General features: G+C 45.7%; 2 protein-coding genes and 1 long non-coding RNA gene across 14 annotated transcripts in view; all 3 read right to left on the bottom strand.

Annotated features, from left to right (window-relative positions):
- The window catches only part of LOC137521131 (leukocyte tyrosine kinase receptor-like), a 353,345-nt gene that overhangs the window by 277,896 nt on the left and 54,884 nt on the right, over nt 1-20,565 (bottom strand). The window lies entirely within an intron of this gene.
- On the bottom strand, nt 11,986-12,642 carry LOC137522558 (uncharacterized; the record flags this gene model as incomplete). Its single annotated transcript, XM_068242638.1, has 1 exon — nt 11,986-12,642. A coding segment is annotated over one exon (657 nt), but the record flags the coding sequence as incomplete, so codon positions are not given.
- LOC137521132 (uncharacterized) overlaps nt 17,215-20,565 on the bottom strand; it is a 41,104-nt gene continuing 37,753 nt past the window's right edge. The window contains exon 5 of the long non-coding RNA XR_011022055.1: nt 17,215-17,289. This is a non-coding gene — a long non-coding RNA (uncharacterized lncRNA). The remainder of the gene's footprint in view (nt 17,290-20,565) is intronic.

The following is a 20,565-nucleotide window of genomic DNA, read 5'->3' as shown; positions in this document are numbered from 1 at the left end:
AAAGTTTTCCCACATTCTGAACATGACAGAGTCCTCTTACCTGTGTGTCTTATCAGGTGGATGCAGATGAGCTTCTTGTCTCTAGGCCTTCTCAAAGGACTAGAGGACATGATCTGCACATGGAGAAAAAACACTTTAGCCATTTACTTAGGAAAGGGTTCTTTACAGTAAGAGTGATTAAGATGTGGAACGCATTGCCACAGGAAGTAGTTATGCCAAATTCTAAATCTGCATTTAAAGGGGACTTAGATGCTTTTCTTCCATTGAAAGACATCCATGGCTACAATTACTAGGTAATGCACAGTGGTGTTGATCCTAGGATTTTATCTGATTGTCATCTGGAGTCGGGAAGGAATTTTTTTTTTCATTTTTGGGCTAATTGGACCATGCCTTGTAAGGGTTTTTCACCTTCCTCTGGATCAACAGGGATATGTGAGGGAGCAGGCTGGTGTTGTACTTTGTTTTCTGGTTGAACTCAATAGACGTATGTTTTTTTCAACCCAAATAACTATTTATGTGCTTTACAAAACTTTGAACATGAATATGATCTGTTACCTGTTTGAGTCTTTTGGTGTTGATGAAAGTTGCCTTTGTCATAGAATACTTTCCCAAACTCTGTGTCTATGAAAGTTTCATTGATTGTAGAAATCTTTCCCACATTCTGAACATAAAAAATGCTGCTCTCCAGTGTGTATTCTCATGTCTCTATCAAGGTTTCCTTTCTAAGTAAAACATTTCCAACCCTCTGAACATAAATATAGCTTCTCACCTATGTGAGGTTTTTTAGGTGTCTCTGAAGGCTCTTTCTATCATGAAAAGTTTTCCCACATTCCGAACATGACAGAGGCCTCTTACCTGTTTGTCTTATCATGTACCTTACAAAAGTTTGAACATGAATATGGTCTATCACCTGTGTGAGTTTTTTCGTGTCTATGAAAGTTTCCTCTGTCATAGAAAACTTTCCAGCACTCTGAACATTAAAAATGCCGCTCCCCAGTGTGTATTCTCATGTGTCTACTAAGATTTCCATTCTGGTTAAACATTTCCCACCCTCTGAACATGAATAAGGTTTCTCATGTGTGCGCGTTTTTTTAGGTGTCTCTAAAGGCTCTTTCTATCATGATCAGTTTTCCTACATTCTAAATGACAGAGGCCTCTTTCCTCTGTGTCTTATCATGTGCTTTACAAAAGTTTGAAGATGAATATGATCTGTCACCTGTGTGAGTCTCTTGCTGTTTATGAATGTTTCCTCTGTCATAAAAAACTTTCCAGCACTCTGAATATGAAAACAATGCCTTTCCCAGTGTGTATTCTCACGTGTCTATTAAGGTTTCCATTCTCAGTAAAACATTCCCCACCCTCTGAACAATAATAAGGCTTGTTACCTGTGTGAGTTTTTTTAGGTGTCTCTGAAGGCTCATTCTATTATGAAATGTTTTCCCACATTCTGAATGACAGAGGCCTCTTACCTCTATGTCTCATCATGTGCTTTACAAAAGTCTGACCATGAATACGGTCTGTAAACTGTGTACGTTTCTTGGTTTTTCCAAATTGTCATCGGTTGTAGAAATCTTTCCTCTCTGAACATGAATAAGGCCGCTCCCCAGTGTGTATTATCGTGTCTAGTAAGGTTTCCATTCTAAATAAAACATTTCCCACACTCTGAACATGAATACGGTTTCTCACCTATGTGAGATTTTAGGTGTCTCTGAGGGCTCTTTCTATCATGAAAAGTTTTCCCACATTCTGAACATGACAGAAGCCTCTTACCTGTGTGTCTTATCATGTCCTTTACAAAAGTCTGAACATGAATACGGTCTGTCACCTGTGTGAGTCTTTTGGTTTCTATGAAAGTTTTCTCTGTCATCGAAATCTTTTCCGCACTCTGAACCTTAAAAAGGCCACTCCCCAGTGTGTATTCTCACATGTCCATGAAGGTTTCCATTGTGAGTAAATAATTTCTCACCCTCTGAACATGAATAAGGCTTCTCACCTGTGTGAGTTTTTTTAGGTGTCTCAGAGGGCTCTTTCTATCATGAAATGTTTTCCCACATTCGGAACGACAGAGGCCTCTTACCTCTATGTCTCTTCATGTGCTTTACAAAAGTCTGGACATGAATATGATCTGAGACCTGTGTGAGTCTCTTCCTCTTTCACACTCATGCCCCAGTGTGTATTCTCACGTGTCTTTTAAGGTTTCCATTCTGAGTAAAACATTTCCCACCCTCAGAAAGAGCCTTCAGAGACAACTAAAAAAAACCTCACACAGGTGAGAAATCTTATTCATGTTCTATCATGAAATGTTTTCCCACATTCTGAACGACAGAGGCCTCTTACCTCTATGTCTCATCATGTGCTTTACAAAAGTCTGACCATGAATACAGTCTGTAAACTTTGTGAATTTCTTGGTGTCTACGAAATATTCATCTGTTGTAGAAATCTTTCCCGCACTATGAACATGAAAAAGGCTGCTTCTCAGGGTGTATTCTCATGTGTCTAGTAAGGTTTCCATTCTAAATAAAACATTTCCCACTCTGAACATGAATACAGTTTCTCAACTGTGTGAGTGTTTTAGATGTTTCTGAAGGCTCTTTCTATCATGAAACGTTTTTCCACATTCTGAACATGACAGAAGCCTCTTACCTGTGTGTCTTAACATGTGCGTTACTAAAGTCTGAACATTAATACAATCTATCACCTGTGTGAGTCTTTTGGTTTCTATGAAAGTTTCCTCTGTCATAGAAATCATTCCCCCACTCCGAACTTTAAAAAGGCCGCTCCCCAGTGTGTATTCTCACATGTCTATTAAGGTTTCCATTCTGAGTAAATCATTTCCCACCCTCTGAACATGAATAAGGCTTCTCACCTGTGTGAGATTTTAGGTGTCTCTGAAGGCTCTTTCTATCAAGAAAATTTTCTCACCTTCTGAACATGACAGAAGCCTCTTACCTGTGTGTCTTATTATGTGCTTTACAAAAGTCTAAACATGAATATGGTCTGTCACCTGTGTCCATTTTTTGGTGTCTATAAAGTTTCCTCTGTCATAGAAAACTTTCCCACACTCTGAACATGAAAAAGGCCGCTTCCCATTGTGTATTCTCATGTGTCTAGTAAGGTTTCCATTCTAAACAAAACCATTTCCCACCCTCTGAACATGAATAAAGTTTCTCACCTGTGAGTTTTTTAGGTGTCTCTGAAGGCTCTTTCTATCATGAAAGGTTTTCCCACATTCTGAACATGACAAAAGCCTCTTACCTGTTACCTGTGTAAAGTCTGGACATGAATACGGTCTGTCACCTTTGTGAGTTTCTTGGTGTCTACGAAAGTTTCATCTGTTGTAGAAATCTTTCCCGCACTCTGAACATGAAAAAAGCTGCTTCCCAGTGTGTATTCTCACGTGTCCATGAAGGTTTCCGTTCCGAGTAAATAATTTCCCATACTCTGAACTTGAGTAAGGCTTCTCACCTGTGTGAGTTTCTAGGTGTCTCTGAAGGCTCTTTCTATCATGTTAAGTTTTCCTACATTCTGAACATGACAGAAGCCTCTTACCCGTGTGTCTTATCATGTGCTTTACAAAAGTCTGAACATTAATACGATCTATCACCTGTGTGAGTCTGTTGTTGTCTATGAAAGTTTCCTCTGTCATAGAAAACTCACTTGCACTCTGAACATGAAAAAGACCATGCCCCAGTGTATATTCTCACGTGTAAATTAAGGTTTCCATTCTGAGTAAAACATTTCCCACCCTCTGAACATAAATAAGGTTTCTTACCTGTATGAGTTTTTTAGGTGTCTCTGAAGGCTCCTTCTATCATGAAACGTTCTCCCACATTCTGAATGACAGAGGCCTCTTACCTCTATGTCTCATCATGTGCTTTACAAAAGTCTGACCATGAATACAGTCTGTAAACTTTGTGAATTTCTTGGTGTCTACAAAATATTCATCTGTTGTAGAAATCTTTCCCGCACTCTGAACATGGAAAAGGCCGCTCTTCAGGGTGTATTCTCTTGTGTCTAGTAAGGTTTCTATTCTAAATAAAAAAATTTCCCACACTCTGAACATGAATACAGTTTCTCAACTGTGTGAGTGTTTTAGGTGTTTCTGAAGGCTCTTTCTATCATGAAATGTTTTTCCACATTCTGAACATGACAGAAGCCTCTTACCTGTGTGTCTTATCATGTGCGTTACTAAAGTCTGAACATTAATACAATCTATCACCTGTGTAAGTCTTTTGGTGTCTACGAAAGTTTCCTCTGCATAGAAAACTTTCCCACACTCTGAACATGAAAAAGGCCGCACAGCAGTGTATATTGTGACGTGTAAATTAAGGTTTCCGTTCTGCGTAAAACATTTCTCACCATCTGAACATGAATAAGGTTTCTTACCTGTATGAGGTTTTTTTAGGTGTCTCTGAAGGCTCTTTGTATCATGAAACGTTCTCCCACATTCTGAATGACGGAGGCCTCTTACCTCTGTGTCTTATCATGTGCTTTACAAATGTCTGACCATGAATACAATCTGTAAACTGTGTGATGAAATATTCATCTGTTGTAGAAATCTTTCCTGCACTCTGAACATTAAAAAGGCTGCTCCTCAGGGTGTATTCTCATGTGTCTAGTAAGGTTTAATTTCTAAATAAAACATTTCCCACACTCTGAACATGAATACTGTTTCTCAACTGTGTGAGTTTTTTAGGTGTCTCTGAAGGCTCTATCATGAAAAGTTTTCCCACATTCTGAACAAGACAAAAGCCTTTTACCTGTGTGTCTTATCATGTGCGTTACTAAAGTCTGGACATGAATATGGTCTGTCACCTGTGTGAGTTTTTTGGTATCTATGAAAGTTTTCTCTGTCATAGAAATCTTTCCCGCACTCTGAACATGAAAAAGTCTCCTCCCCAGAGTGTATATTTTCATTTGTCTGATGAGGATTCCATGCTGAGTAAAACATTTCCCACACTCTGAAAATGAATACAGCTTCTCACCTGTGTGAGTTTTCTTAGTTGTATCTGAAGGCTCTTTCTATCATGAAAAGTTTTTCCCCATTCTGAATGACAAAGGCCTCTTACCTCTGTGTCTTATCATGTGCTTTACAAAAGTTTGAACTTGAATATGATCTGTCACCTGTGTGAGTCTCTTTGTGTTTATGAATGTTTCCTTTGTCAAAAAAATCTTTCCCGCACTCTGAACATGAAAAAGGCTGCTCCCCAGTGTATATTCTCACAAATCTTTTAAGGTTTTCCATTCTCAGTAAAACATTTCCCACCTTCTGAATATGAATAAGGCGTCTTGCCTGTGTGGGTTTTTAGGTGTCTCTGAAGGTTCTTTATATCATGTAAAGTTTTCCCACATTCTGAACATGACAGAAGCCTCTTACCTGTGTGTCTTATCATGTGCATTACTAAAGTCTGAACATTAATACGATATGTCACCTGTGTGAGTTTTTTGGTGTCTATGAAAGTTTCCTCTGTCATAGAAATCTTTCCCGCACTCTGAACATGAAAACGTCTCCTCCCCAGAGTGTATTTTCATGTGTCTGATAAGGTTTCCTTTTTGAGTAAAATGTTTCCCGTACTCTGAACATGAGTACAGCTTCTCACCTGTGTGAGTTGGTTTAGGTGTCTCTGAGTGATCATTCTATCATGAAATGCTTCCCCACATTCTGAACATGACAGAGGCCTCTTACCTCTGTGTCTTATTATGTGCTTTACAAAAGTGTGAACATGAATATAATCTGACACCTGTGTGAATCTCTTGGTGTTTATGAATGTTTCCTCTGTCAAAAAAATCTTTCCCGCACTCTGAACATGAAAAAATGCCTTTACCCAGTGTGTATTCTCATGTGTCTACTAAGGTTTCCATTCTGAGTAAATCATTTCCCACCCTCTGAACATGAATCAGGTTTCTCACCTGTGTGAGATTTTAGGTGTCTCTGAAGGCTCTTTCTATCAAGAAAAGTTTTCTCCAGTGGTGCTCATCTGAGCTAGGATATCCGAGGTACTCGAATATCTTAGCTCTTTTTTCACTATTCGAGCTCGAATACCAAACTCGAATAGTATTAGCTATCCGGGCTATGCTATCCGAGCGCACTCGGATAGCAAGCAGATATCCGGAGATATCCTAGCTATCCGAGCTCGGATAGCGTCACGAGCTCGGATAGCGTTACGTCTGACGTCACCTCGAGTCCTCACAAGCGAATCAGAGGGCTCCCAGCCCTCTGACTGCAGCCAATCAAAGAGGGGGAGCCTGGCCAAGCCCCCCTCTATAAATAGCGGATGCCATCTTGCCTCACTCGTCCTGCTTGCGACTTACTGACTAACTGTACTGAGAGACTGCTCCAGTGCGTTTTGTCTGTGTGCAAGTGCATTTATATTGTTCTAAACCAAGCGTTTTTACACTCCAACACTTGATATTCAACTGTATTGCTTTGTATTGTAGATTTATGTATTTTAGGCAGTTTAGTTTGTGTGATTAGGGACTAGGGAGGGAGACTGTCACTGCTGCAGCTGCAGCCAGCAGCTAGGCCCTGTGCCTAGGCAAGGCAGCCTGCCCTGCTCTATGTTCTAGTCTCTAGTTACCTGTGCTCTCACCTGTCCTACTCTACTGTACTACTACTTCTGTGTTAGATAGATTTGTACTATTTTGTAATTAGCAAGGCCCAGCTTTACTGCTATACCTGTCCTGTATCTGCTCTCTGTAATCTAGTCACACCTGTTCTATTATTTAGCTAGATTTTTCTATTGTTTAGTTAGTAGTACTGTAGTGTACTCTAGTATGTGTATAGGGACCGTCCGTCACCGCGTTACCTAGGGTCTTTGTGTGCGCAGTGCACGTCTGCGCTGTCCGCACCCTCTCATTAGTGCTACACCCGTCCTATTTTCTTCTATTACTTCTATTGTGTATTTGCTGACTTGTACTGTAGTCTGTGTATAGGGACACCGTCAGTCAGCGTCAGCTAGGGTCTATGTGTGCGCACTCTCTCGTTAGTGCTACACCGATCTCTGCTGTAGAGTCAACTCACACACTCACCACCACCACCAGTCCCACCCCATTAAAGTACCCCACTTGTCCCACCCACCTTTACATACATAAGTTTTTTTTTTCATTTGTATAATATTAAAAATATACAATGTCTGGCACTGGCAGCCGCGGTTTGGGCAGGGGCAGCAAGGGCATCGCCAAGAGAGAAGGTCGTGGGCATGGCAGCCGCGCCACCACCACCACCATGCGCAGTTCTGCGTCTGCACCAGTGGCTATTCCGCCATTAGCCACTGGCCGTGGACGCCTTGGCCGCCCAACAGCTGGGAGTCTTGCTGTAGAGACACAGCAGCAGCGTGTGGTGCAGATGTTCCTCCCACCGCCAGGTCGTAGCCGTCCTATTGAGGAGAAGGACGCTGATACTGTGGTGGAACTGATGGTGGATGAGCAGGCCACCATTAGCTCTGGAACCGAGTCCTCCACCCCCGCCACCACTCCTGTTCGCAAGAGCAGCAGCAGCCGACCAGCACTGCCTGGGGAGGAGGAGTGCAGTTCTCCAGCCCCAGCGGGCGACACCAGCACCCTGTCACTCAGCACCTTCTTATCCCCAAGCACAGCGGGGTTATGGAGTGCTGTTGCGGCAGAATTGGAGGAGGAAGGAATGCTCATGGGCACTTTGGGGGATGATGCTTTGGACAGTCAGACAGTGGTGACTGTCCATCCGCCCATGCATGCAGAAGGGGAGTTTGTGGGATCCCAGCAGGACATGTTTGCGGAGGGGGAGGATGATGATGACAGGGTGAAGGACAAAGACTGGGTGCCAGGTCCTGGGAGTGGGGATGTCATCAGCTCTGAGGAGGAGGAGGATGATGCATCTGTGGGCCTTGCTAGAAGGATCAGCATCGCAGGCATGGGCAGGATCACAAGTGGGCGTGGTATGCAGGCCACACAGCGTGCTGATCCGGAGACGAGTTCTGCCAGTGCCACCACCAGCCGCACCAAGAACCCCCCCCCCCCCCAACCACCACAGGGAGACCAGCGGCAGCAGCACCTTCCAGCAGAGGGGGAAACGTTACCTCCCCAATATGGCATTTTTTTCACCCTGCCATATGTGGTGTGCAAGTATGCCACCTGCAACCAGTACCGCAAGCAGCTCAGCAGAGGGAAGGAGCCCTCTGCGTTTTGCACCACCTCTCTGGTCAACCATCTTGCAGGGAAACACTTTCATGAGCATGAGGAGTTCGTGAAGTTGAAGGAAGCTGGCAGTGGCAGTGGCAGACCCGCCACCACTGCGAAGCCGTCGGCAGCAGCCACCCGCCCTCCTCCACCTCCTCCAGCAGCACCAGCAGGAGTACATCAGCAACGCACTGCTCCTCCTCCCTCTGCAACTCCTGCCACCGACACTGAGGCCTGTTCTGGCAGCCAGTCCTCAGTGGCCTCTTCTGCTCCCTCCAGTGATTCCCGTGCCAGCAAAAGGCGTCGCCAGACCCTGCTCAGCGACACCTTCCAGGGGGTGGTCAGGGTTCTGCCTCCCAGCAGCCGTCGCGTGCATCAGCTGAACGGCTTGCTGGCATGGGCCATGTGCTCCCAACTCCTGACTTATTCCCTTGTGCAGGAGGGGAGCGACATGCATGCCAATCCCCAGCCGACATTTTTTCGCATGCATGGCCATCCCTGCACTTCACCGCTCTGTGATGGCCAATGTCGGGAGAGGGCTGGAGCACGCGGTGGGTCAACGGGTCCACGTCACCATGGCCTCGTGGAGCAGCCGGTTTGGGACAGGCCGCTATCTGTCCTTCACCGCGCATTGGGTCAGCTTGGTGGAAGGGGGTGAGGATGGGGGAGCAGCATCGGGCACTGTCAGAGCAGTAGCAACGCAGTCGGTGGTGCCACCATGCAGGGTCAGCAGAATTGCAGCAGGTTCCTCTGATCCGCTGTCATCCTCCGGCACACCAGCCCAAACCCCCCGCCTCAGCAGCAGCGTGAAGCCCCGCCACTGCCAAGCGCTGCTGGAATTGGTCAGCCTGGGGAAGACCAAACTGACGGCGAACCATGTCCTGGCCAAACTCCGAGAGCAGGAGAGGAACTGGCTGACCCCCAGAGGCCTCAGTCGGAGAGGTGGTGTCCGACAATGGGGCAAACCTGGTTGCTGCAATTAGCAGGGGAGACCTGACCCACATCCCCTGCCTGACACACGTCCTGAACCTGGTAGTCCAAAAGTTCGTGCGGACCTACCAGGGGATGGACCGACTCCTTGAGGCGGCAAGGAAGGTTGTGCGTCATTTCCGGCTCTCGCCTGCAGCCATAGCGAGCCTGGAAGAGGTGCAGAAGGAGCTGCACCTGCCACAGCACCGGCTCATGATCGATGTTCCAACTTGCTGGAACTCCACCCTGGCGGTGTTGGAGCGTCTGGTTGAACAGAGGCAGGCTGTCAACCAGTACCTTGCACGAGCAACAGTTGCCTCCATCATTGCAACTGGGCGTGCCGCCACCAACCTCCCGTCCATCATCTCCACGGAGGACTGGGGGCACATGCAGCAGGTGTGCTCAGTCCTGGCACCCTTCCTGCAGGCCACCAACATGGTAAGCAGGGACCATGCAATGGTGTGCGAGTGTGTGCTGGACAGGGCCCTGTATGCACTGCTGGAAGAGGGAGCGGCAGCCTTGGACCAGCAGGAGTTGCAGGAAGCTTCACAGGCCACCTCTGAGGAGGAGGGCTTTGGAGTTGGTGGAGGTCCCTGACCCTGCTGCTGATGAGGGGGAGCAGCAGAGCACAGCTGGAGTGGTGCGGGGGTGGAGAGAGGATGAGGTGGAGGAGGCAGAGGAAGAGGACAGCACTGTCGGCTCTGGGGCTGCCGATGATGTGCCAGCAGACATGGCCAGACTCTTCCCAATGGAAGCGCACATGCTGAGGTGCCTGCGCAAGGACCCAAGGGTGATCCAGATGAAGCAGAGGGAGGACATCTGGATCTGCATGATGCTGGACCCACGTCTGAAGGGGAAGCTCAGCCAGTTCCTGCCTGCAGGAAGAGACCGTGCGCAACAAATGAGGGATTTGCAGCTGTCCCTTGTTGAGCGCTTGGAGGAAGCCTTCCCTCAGACATCCACCCCCACAGTCCAGCCAGCACAGAGGCAGCAGCAGGTGCCTGCATCCACCAGCAGCAAGCGCATGCGCACCACAGACCTGCTGTCTCTGACCCAAGAGCTCTACATGAGTGTAGAGCTGCCAAGGACTAGAGAGGAGGTGCCTGCAGCAGCATCCTTCTCCAGTCACAGGCAGCGCTTGACCCGCATGGTGGCTGACTACATGGGGTCCTTCAGCGGGCTTGACAGCGTGGCCCCTGTTGATCCCATGGAGTATTGGGTCAAGCACCTGCCGATCTGGAGTGAGCTTGCGCAGTACGCCCTGGAAGTGCTCTCCTGCCCCCCTTCCAGCATAATGTCAGAGCGTTGCTTCAGTGCAGCCGGTGGAGTCGTCACTGAGAAGCGATCTCGTCTGTCTCACAAGTCTGTGGATAGACTGATGTTTCTCAAAATGAACCAGGCTTGGGTGGAAGGCAAATTCCTGGCCCGTGTTGTGGGCAAGAGGGTGACATGAAGTGGCGCACACACACATTACACCTGCTGCTGCTGTATTTCTTCCTGCTATCTGTGTCTCCACTGCCAGGGAACACATTACAAGGTGCTGCTGCCCATGCGCCACCAGCTATTACGCTCAAAAATAGCTGCCTGCCCTGCATTATTTATTTTGAAAAAAAAATTGTAATTAATTTAGAGGTGTCCGGGTTGAAAACTGTGCTGTCCCAATTGTGTATTGGACACAATGTGGGCTTCACGACCGCTGTCTGGAACCTCATGCTGTGTATTTACGGCCCTGGAACCACCGCTAGGAACCAGGGCCTATTATGTCTCACTGCCTGCCCTCCTGCCTGCTGCCAGTCTGCCACACACTCTACCTCCTCACGCTGCCTGCTGCTGTATTTCCTCCTGCTGTCTGTGTCTCCACTGCCAGGGAACACATTACAAGGTGCTGCTGCCCATGCGCCACCAGCTATTATGCTCAAAAATAGCTGCCTGCCCTGCATTATTTATTTTGAAAAACAAAATAAAAAAATTTGTAATTAATTTAGAGGTGTCCGGGTTGAAAACTGTGCTGTCCCAATTGTGTATTGGACACAATGTGGGCTTCACGACCGCTGTCTGGAACCTCATGCTGTGTATTTACGGCCCTGGAACCACCGCTAGGAACCAGGGCCTATTATGTCAGTCACATCACAGATCACACTGCCTGACACACACTACTCCTCCTCCTGTAGCTGCATTGAGCTTCTGCTGTCTGTGTGCTGCTACCACTGCCAGGGAGAACAGAAGAAGAACTATTTTCTGCTGCCACCTGCCCACCCACTCTCCTACCGGCAGCTATTACCACACTACAATAGCTGCAAGCCTACAACTACTTCCTCCTCCTGCTGATGTCTGTGTTTTACCACCACCAGGGTACACAGAAAAAGGCGCTGTGGCTTGCAATGTGCCACTACCTACCTATTATGCCATCAGCACAAATATATAACTATGGCGTTATTAAAATAACATATTTCCACAAATGAAGTAAAAAAAATATTACAAAAGAAAGGAAAACCAAGACACATAATATAATGATAGAGAAGAAGAAGAACTAGAAGAAGAACAAGAAGAACAAGAAGAAAAACAAGAACAACAACAACAAGAAGAACAAGAAGAACAAGAAGAAGAACAAGAAGAAGAACAAGAAGAAGAAGAAGAAGAAGAAGAACAAGAAGAAGAAGAAGAAGAAGAAGAAGAAGAACAAGAACAAGAACAAGAAGATATAGAAGAAGAAGACGAACAGGATATGGAAGAAGATATGGAAGAAGAAGAAGAAGAAGATATGGAAGAAGATATGGAAGAAGAAGAAGAAGAAGATATGGAAGAAGAAGAAGATATAGAAGAAGAAGCTATAGAAGAAGAAGAAGAAGAAGATATGGAAGAAGAAGATATGGAAGAAGAAGACATGGAAGAAGAAGAAGAAGACATGGAAGAAGAAGAAGAAGACATGGAAGAACAAGAAGAAGACATGGAAGAAGAAGAAGAAGACATGGAAGAAGAAGAAGAAGACATGGAAGAAGAAGAAGAAGAAGATATGGAAGAAGAAGAAGAAGATATGGAAGAAGAAGAAGAAGATATGGAAGAAGAAGAAGATGATGATATGGAAGAAGAAGAAGAAGATATAGAAGAAGAAGAAGAAGATATAGAAGAAGAAGAAGAAGAAGATGAAGATGAAGATGAAGAAGAAGATGAAGAAGAAGATATGGAAGAAGAAGAAGAAGATGATATGGAAGAAGAAGAAGAAGATATAGAAGAAGAAGATGAAGATGAAGAAGATGAAGATATAGAAGAAGAAGAAGATATAGAAGAAGAAGAAGATATAGAAGAAGAAGAAGATATAGAAGAAGAAGAAGAAGATATAGAAGAAGATATAGAAGAAGAAGAAGATATAGAAGAAGAAGAAGATATAGAAGAAGAAGAAGATATAGAAGAAGAAGAAGAAGAAGAAGAAGAAGATATAGAAGAAGAAGAAGAAGAAGATATAGAAGAAGATGAAGAAGAAGAAGAAGATGAAGATGAAGAAGAAGAAGAAGAAGAAGAAGATGATATGGAAGAAGAAAAAGAAGATGATATGGAAGAAGAAGATATGGAATAAGAAGATATGGAAGAAGAAGATAAGACTTTTTTTTTTTGCGCTAAGCTATCCTTTTAACAGGCCATACACTCGGTATCCTTTAAGCAGGCCATACACTCATTGATTCCTCTCATTGATATACGGCCCGATCAACCAACCCATTAAGCGAATTTCGACCAAAATCGCTCAATTGGGTCAATCAATCTAGGTGAAAAATGTAGGTTAGCAGACAGGGAGCGCGTTGCTAGCGGCGTTTTAGTTGGCGACTGACGAGCGTACTTTTACCTGTCCACCGCACAGCCCAGTCTATGCTTCTCCCCAGCGTCATCTTCACTTCAGTATCCCCAGGTGCCTGTGTGGCATAATACAGTGGATAGACACCAGGGGCCTGTAGTGGTCATAGTGCCCCTAATGCAGCCATAGGCAAACTACGGCCTGCGGGCCGGATACAGCTTGCAGGCGCTATGGAGCCATCCTGTTAAAAGAGGGCCAGATTCTGTTCCTCTCCCTTTCTCCCTCCAACCGTGCAGAGCACGTACAAGAAATCCAACTCACGCTATCACACTCCCAATTGGAGATCTCCATGGTAACGGTGGTATCATGCGAACTGTCATTACATAGTGTGTCACATGACGCCGCTGTTGCCATGGAGATCACCACTGGAGAGTGTGATACTGCGAGTTATACCCAATCCTTTCCTGCCATTCTTCAGTTTGAAGGAGGAGAGAGCGAGCAAGCTACAGTCCAGAGGAATGTGGCCCGATCCTTAAAAAGTTTGCCCACCCCTGCTCTAGCGTCTGTCCTCTGCATTATATCCCACATGCGCCCAGGGAAACATAAGTGAAGAAGACTGAGCAGCCACCGGGAAGAAGCAAAGACTGAGACCACACGGCGGAGAGGTGAGAACTGCAGGGTGGACACTGGGACCCAGCAAGCACAGATATTCAAAGATTTCATGCTGAAATCGATTGCTTGCACACAGATTTTTAATCTAACAGATAGAGCCTATCTCTGATCAGAGAAGGTTTTATCTGCTGGCCATATCGACCAATGTATGGCCACCTTTACTATAAAATCTCACTAGCAGAATGCCAATATCATTCTTCACAGAATGAAGGTCACTGGAACAGCAATATTTATATACACTGCTGTGCTAGATAATATGTGCCTCACTGACTATATCGGAAATTTGAAAGACACAATCCCTTAATCCTTTAGACTATAAGGGCTTATTTCCACTATCGATGTGGATGCAAAGCGATCGCCTTGCATCCCCCGCAGGTACTTCCGGTTGTCGTCCGTACAACTGGATGCAGTGTCATGCGGCTTCCTGGCAGCGGCTATGGGGAATTGGATGCGTGCTGCGTAAAACTGCAGCACACTATCCATAAATTCCCCAGCATTTCATCGCGCTGGATCACGTAGGTCAATTCGCGTTAATGGAAACTACTCCATTGACGTGAATTGGTTTCTTTACGTTGCAGTGCGGTTTCCACATAGCAACATGTGAAGTGGAAAGGGCCCCAAGCCCTTTTGGCCAGGGCTATCTCTCTCTCTTGTCTCACAATGCTGTGTAATGTGTGTGCATACCTCCCACCCCTGTGTAAGAATCTGTACTTCATTTGTTCATTGTATCACATCACATGTAATCAATCCACCATTATCTGGTATTGTTAACTGTATTGTTTATACCTTGTACAGTGCCATGAAATATGCTGGTGCAATAGTTATCGATAATAATAACAATACATCTTGTTTAGAATTCATAAGTCTGTGGCACATGTAAAGTGAGTTTATGATCATCTGCAGCGAACCAAGTGGAAAACTAGGGAAATATTAATGTGCTAGCCAAATACATATCTTCTATTTTGCTCTGTTACAAATGTCTATTTACCATTAGTACTACATATTTAATTCATTCAGGCTTGCTTTAACTTTTCAGGGTGAGAAGAGGCCTATTTAGGCATTTTTGGTGGATAATAAGTGGGGATTTCTGTCAGAGGCATTTTCAAATAACTCGCAATAACTGATATATGTTAGGAAATGCTTTGTTGATTTTTTTTATCATTTTAAGAAAAACAAATCTAACTTCAATTTTAGCTCTATAGTTCTCTATAGTGAACTACACAGCAGTAACTTCTCACTTGTCCATAAAACAGCAAATGATGTCCAAACAAATATCACAATTTCGTATGCAATATTTATTTTTTTCTGATTTATTATTCATCATAAAGTAGATTTTTTTTGTACTAATCCATAAAACAACATCACTATACACTGCCTTAAAGGAAACCTGAGATGGGATTAATCGGTGTATTTATACTTACCTGGGGTTACCTGGGGCTTCCTACAGGCACATGAGGTGCGTGATAGCATCCCTGCTATCCTCTCCATTCACTTGATATGCCCCCCCCCCCTCCGGTAATATGGCCGCCCTTCATCAGTACTGTGTTGGCGCAGGAGAGTGCTGCATGGTGAGGAAGCGCATGACTAGCTGCGACTGGTCAGCTTACCGGGGGCAGGGGGGATTATATCAAGTGAAGGGAGCGGCCAGAGAGGAAGACAAGGGAGCCCACACATCTCATGGGGCTGGAGGAAGCCTGAGGCAGCTGTTTAGTGATGAAGCACAGCAGGCTATTAAATAGCATGGGACACCTGTACTGATGCTAGATTTTCACTTAAATCTTTACAAACAATTGCCTTAAATGATTACCATTTACTATTTATATAGCACCAGACATCTTCTGCAGCACTGTACAGAGTATATTGTCACTTAACTGTCCCTCACAGGGGCTCACAATCTAATCCCTACCATAGTCATATGTCCATGTATGTATTGTGTAGTGTATGTATTGTAGTTTAGGGCCAATTCAGGGGGAAGCTAATTAACTTATCTGTATGTTTTTGGATGTGAGAAGAAACTGGAGTGCCCGGAGGAAACCTACTCAGATGCAGGGAGAACATACAAACTCTGTGCAGATAATGCCCTGGCTGGGATTAGAACCGGGGACCCAGCAATGCAAGGCGAGATTGCCAACCAGTACGCTACTGTGCTGATTAACATCTACCACCTGCATGTAGATTTTAACTGCTTGCCGACCGTGTCACGCCGACAGGCTTGGCAGCAGCCCGAGAACCGCCTAACGCCGATCGGCGTAAAGTCCTGGGGCTTCATTTTGCAGGAGATCGCGTGCGCATCTCCGCTTGGTAGGCGGAGCTCCTGAAGCCTATGACAGCCGATTACAGTGATTGGCTGGAGGAGGGAGGGAGGGCTTACAAAAAAATATATAAATAAAAGGGAAATATTTATTTAAAAAATAATCACACAAATATTTATTACAAAAAAAAAAAACCATTGGGGGAGCGCTCAGACTCCACCAACAGAGAGCTCTGTTGGTGGGGAGAAAAGGGGGGGGGGTTAATCACTTGTGTGCTGTGTTGTGCGGCCCTGCAGCTTGGCCTTAAAGCTGCAGTGGCCTATTTTACAAAAAATGGCCTGGTCTTTAAAGGGAACCTTAACTGAGAGGGATATGAGTGTTTCCTTTCAAACAATACCAGTTTCTTGGCAGTCTGCTGATCTCTTTAGCCGTATTAGTGGCTGAATCACACACCTAAAACAAGCATGCAGCTAATCCAGTCTGACTTCAGTCAGAGCACTTGATCTGCATGCTTGTTGAGGGACTGTGGCTAAATGTATTAGAAACACAGGATCAGCAGGAGAGTCAGGCAACTGGTATACTTTTAAAAGGGAAAATCCACATCCTTTTAGTTTAGATTCCCTTTAAAGGGGGTAAAGCCTGTGGTCCTGAAGTGGTTTAAGTGAACCAGATGGGAAACCTGAAGGGAATAAAAGTGCCCCTGGGAGGTACTTACCCCTTGTGGGGGAAGCCTCTGGATCCAAAAGAGGCATACATTGTCCTCCTCAGCAGAGGCAACCCAGAGCTGGGACCCATGAAAGCCCACTTGTTGCTGCTGCGTACAGGCACACTAGCAGTTTACTGCTCAGCCTCTCTGAAAGCTGCCTGAGCGGAAAGCCACTAAAGGCAATCGTCATTGTTTTGGTTAGTTCAGGGGTGCCAGTGCTGGATCGCCTCTGTTATGCTGGGTACACATGATGCGATTTCCCGCTCGATCCGCAGGATCGATTATTTCTGACATGTTCGATTGGGTTTCGATCGATACAGCCACCGATTTTGCATGTTAAGTGTGCAAAAACAACGGCTGTATCAATCAAAACCCGATTGAACATGTCAGAAATAATCAATCCCGTGGATAGAGCGAGAAATCGCATCGTGTGTACCCAGCATAAAGTAGGATGGGGAAGCCTCATTAGGATCCAGTGACTTCCTGCTTCCAATGTAAGTATCTGTTTTTTAAATGACAGATTCTCTTTTATGTAAACTGTCTCTAGTAGACAGATGTTTATAAAACAAAACACTCAGATTATGAAGTCGCTCTCTGTAGATCAGAATATAGGGGCAACACCCCTCCATCAAGGGTGGACAGCTTGCAGTAGTGGACAGATGGGGAGTTCACTGGTTACCTTTGAGTTCCGGATCCATGCTATCTTCTCATCCTCATCCAGAATGATTCTTGCTCAGTCTGCATTCTACCTAAAAGAAAATGAAAAGATTTGAAAGTGAATTTCCAGTTTAATATAACAATACATAACGTCTTCTAACAGTAAATGTGACTGTCACTGCAAACTTGAATATATTATGCCTGGAAAGCAAATCTATAGACAGGTTCTCATTAGAGCACATGAAAAAGCATACATTTGATGCAGTGAGTGCAGGGTATTGGTCCAAATGTTTCCCAATACCTGAATGGTCGAATACATGTACATGAGCCCTTTGTAGCCTTCGGAAGCACTTCATGTTACCTGAAAAAGGGCGGCTCCACACTGCGCATGCGCCAGCGCGCACACTTGCATATGCACTGTACAAAGCCACCCGCCTTCAGAAAGCAGTCGGGACACAAGTACTTTCAAAGCCTTCCGAGGCAGCAATATAAGCGGGGGTGACAGGGTTGGAACGAGGTGTCCCATATGAACCCCCCCCCCCCCGAATACACAAAGCTAAAAGAAAAAAAACTTTTAATTACCTGTGGCTGCTTCCAGCCCTTTGCAGCTCTGTGCCCTTGCTTTTATTACGTGAACCTCCAAGTCAGCCGCAGAGCTCCTCTGGAAGCTGGGCAGTCGCGGGCTACTGCACATGCACAGCCCCGGGCCCGCACGCCTCCTGATCGCCTGCGCAGTAGTAATGTTTACGTGCATGAGAGCACATCAGGTACATACAGCTGACAGAAGGGCACTGTAGCTGACCAAAGGTCACAGAATGAGGCAAGGGCACAGAAAGACTACAGGGAAAAGTTAAATTGCTGTTTTATTTTTGTGTTTAGGTTTTCTTTAAGCAAAGTTGAACTGATTAGGAAACCAATCTACCGGTAAGTGCCTAATCACTCAAATCAGAACATCCAAGTAATATATTATTCAATTAACGCAAATCAGTTACAAGGTTAAAACGACAACCAATACAACTAAAGAACACCAAATATGCACTGGTCAAAGGGTAGGATATACTGGCACCAAGTGAATAGTCAACCACAGATCCAAAGTATAAAGAAGTGGGTTGAATTGTGATGACAAGATGCCTGGGTGACCAAAATGGCAGGTCTGGTGGACAGTTACAGGTACATAGTAGACAGTACCTACCAAAAGTGATCCAAAAAAAGAAGAGGAAGTGCCAGTAAAGTGGCTGCAGGGTAAGGCCCTGTTCACATCATTAAATGCGGATGGCCGTGCGTTCGGAACGCAATGCATACGGATGCACGCCATTTGCATGTATTGTGTGGCTTATGTCAGCCGCACGTTTTGGGAAAAAATGCTTGCAGCATGCGTTTGCGGACCGCACTGGTCTGGAACGCATGCAGTGTGAACATCACACAGTGCAGTCTATGCACTTTCTGATGTAGTGCATGTCTGCCTCCTGCACGCGTTGCCGAAATCCGGACGTCAACGTGTGCAGTGTGAACGGGGCCTAATGGGTGCCCAAGACTCACTGGCAGGCATAGGGAGCAAAGGATGGCCATTCTGACCCAACCATAGAAGAGTACTGTGGTATTAAATTGCTGTAGAACTTAAAGGGAACCCGAGGCAAGAGGGATATGGAGGCTGACATATTTCCTTTTAAATAATGCACATTGCCTGACTGCTCTGCTGACCCTCTGCCTCTAGTACTTTAAGCCATAGACCCCGAAGAAGCATGCAGATCAGGTGTCTGACAAATCTGACAATATTAGCTGCATGCTTGTTTCAGGGGTGTGATTTAGACCATAGTGACCAGGAAAATCAGCAGGACTGTGAGGCTAGGTTCACAATGGGACGTTGTGTTGTGATAAGGGGTTAAAGTTTTAACATCACACCTTAACGCTGCGTTGCCGTCTCATACAATAGAGCATACATGCTAAGAAAAGTACCGTATTATTTGGACTAGAAGACGCATCTAGTTTCAGAAGTCAAAAATCAAGGGGGAAAAAAATTAAACCTGGTGCCTTTCCCCCCAAAGCTGTCCAGCACTGCCCAGCTAAACTAACCCCAGCTGCCCACTAGCTACACTACACAACCTACACTAAGCTGCTCTGTCCCCACAACCTACAGTAACCTACACTGTCACCACAACAAAGCTGCACTGTCCCTACAACCTACACTAAGCTGCACTGTCCCTACAACCTACACTAAGCTGCACTGTCCCCACAACCTACACTAAGCTGCACTGTCCCCACAACCTAAACTAAGCTGCACTGCCCCCACAACCTACACTAAGCTGCACTGTCCCCACAACCTACACTAAGCTGCACTGTCCCCACAACCTACACTAAGCTGCACTGTCCCCACAACCTACCGTAACCTACACTAACCCCACAACCTACACTAAGCTGCACTGTCCCTACAACCTACACTAAGCTGCACTGTCCCTACACTAAGCTGCACTGTCCCCACAACCTACACTAAGCAGCACTGTCCCCACAACCTACACTAAACTGCAATGTTCCCACAACCTACAATAAGCTGCACTGTCCCCACAACCTACACTAAGCTGCACTGTCCCTACATCCTACACTAAGCTGCACTGTCCCTACAGCCTACACTAAGCTGCACTGTCCCTACAGCCTACACTAAGCTGCACTGTCCCTATAACATACACTAAGCTGCTCTGTCCCCACAACCTACAGTAACCTACACTGTCACCACAACAAAGCTGCACTGTCCCCACAACCTACACTAAGCTGCACTGTCCCCACAACCTACACTAAGCTGCACTGTCCCCACAACCTACACTAAGCTGCACTGTCCCCACAACCTACACTAAGCTGCACTGTTCCCACAACCTACAGTAACCTACACTGACCCCACAACCTACACTAAGCTGCACTGTCCCCACAACCTACAGTAACCTACACTGACCCCACAACCTACACTAAGCTGCACTGTCCCCATAACCTACACTAAAGCTGCACTGACCCCACAACCTACACTAAGCTGCACTGTCCCCACAACCTACAGTAACCTACACTGACCCCACAACCTACACTAAGCTACACTGTCCCCACAACCTACACTAAAGCTGCACTGTCCCCACAACCTACACTAAGCTGAACTGTCCCCACAACCTACACCAAGCTGCACTGTCCACATAACCTACACTAAGCTACACTGTCCCCACAACCTACACTAAAGCTGCACTGTCCCCACAACCTACACTAAGCTGAACTGTCCCCACAACCTACACTAAGCTGCACTGTCCACATAACCTACACTAAGCTACACAGTCCCCACAACCTACTTTTTTCTCACAACATGAACTGTCTTCCAACATGTAATACAGAAT

Source organism: Hyperolius riggenbachi, chromosome 6 (assembly GCF_040937935.1).
Source record: "Hyperolius riggenbachi isolate aHypRig1 chromosome 6, aHypRig1.pri, whole genome shotgun sequence".
NCBI lineage: Eukaryota > Metazoa > Chordata > Amphibia > Anura > Hyperoliidae > Hyperolius > Hyperolius riggenbachi.
The sequence above is the reverse complement of the archived record's forward strand: the minus strand, read 5'-3'. Positions and strand labels throughout refer to the sequence as shown.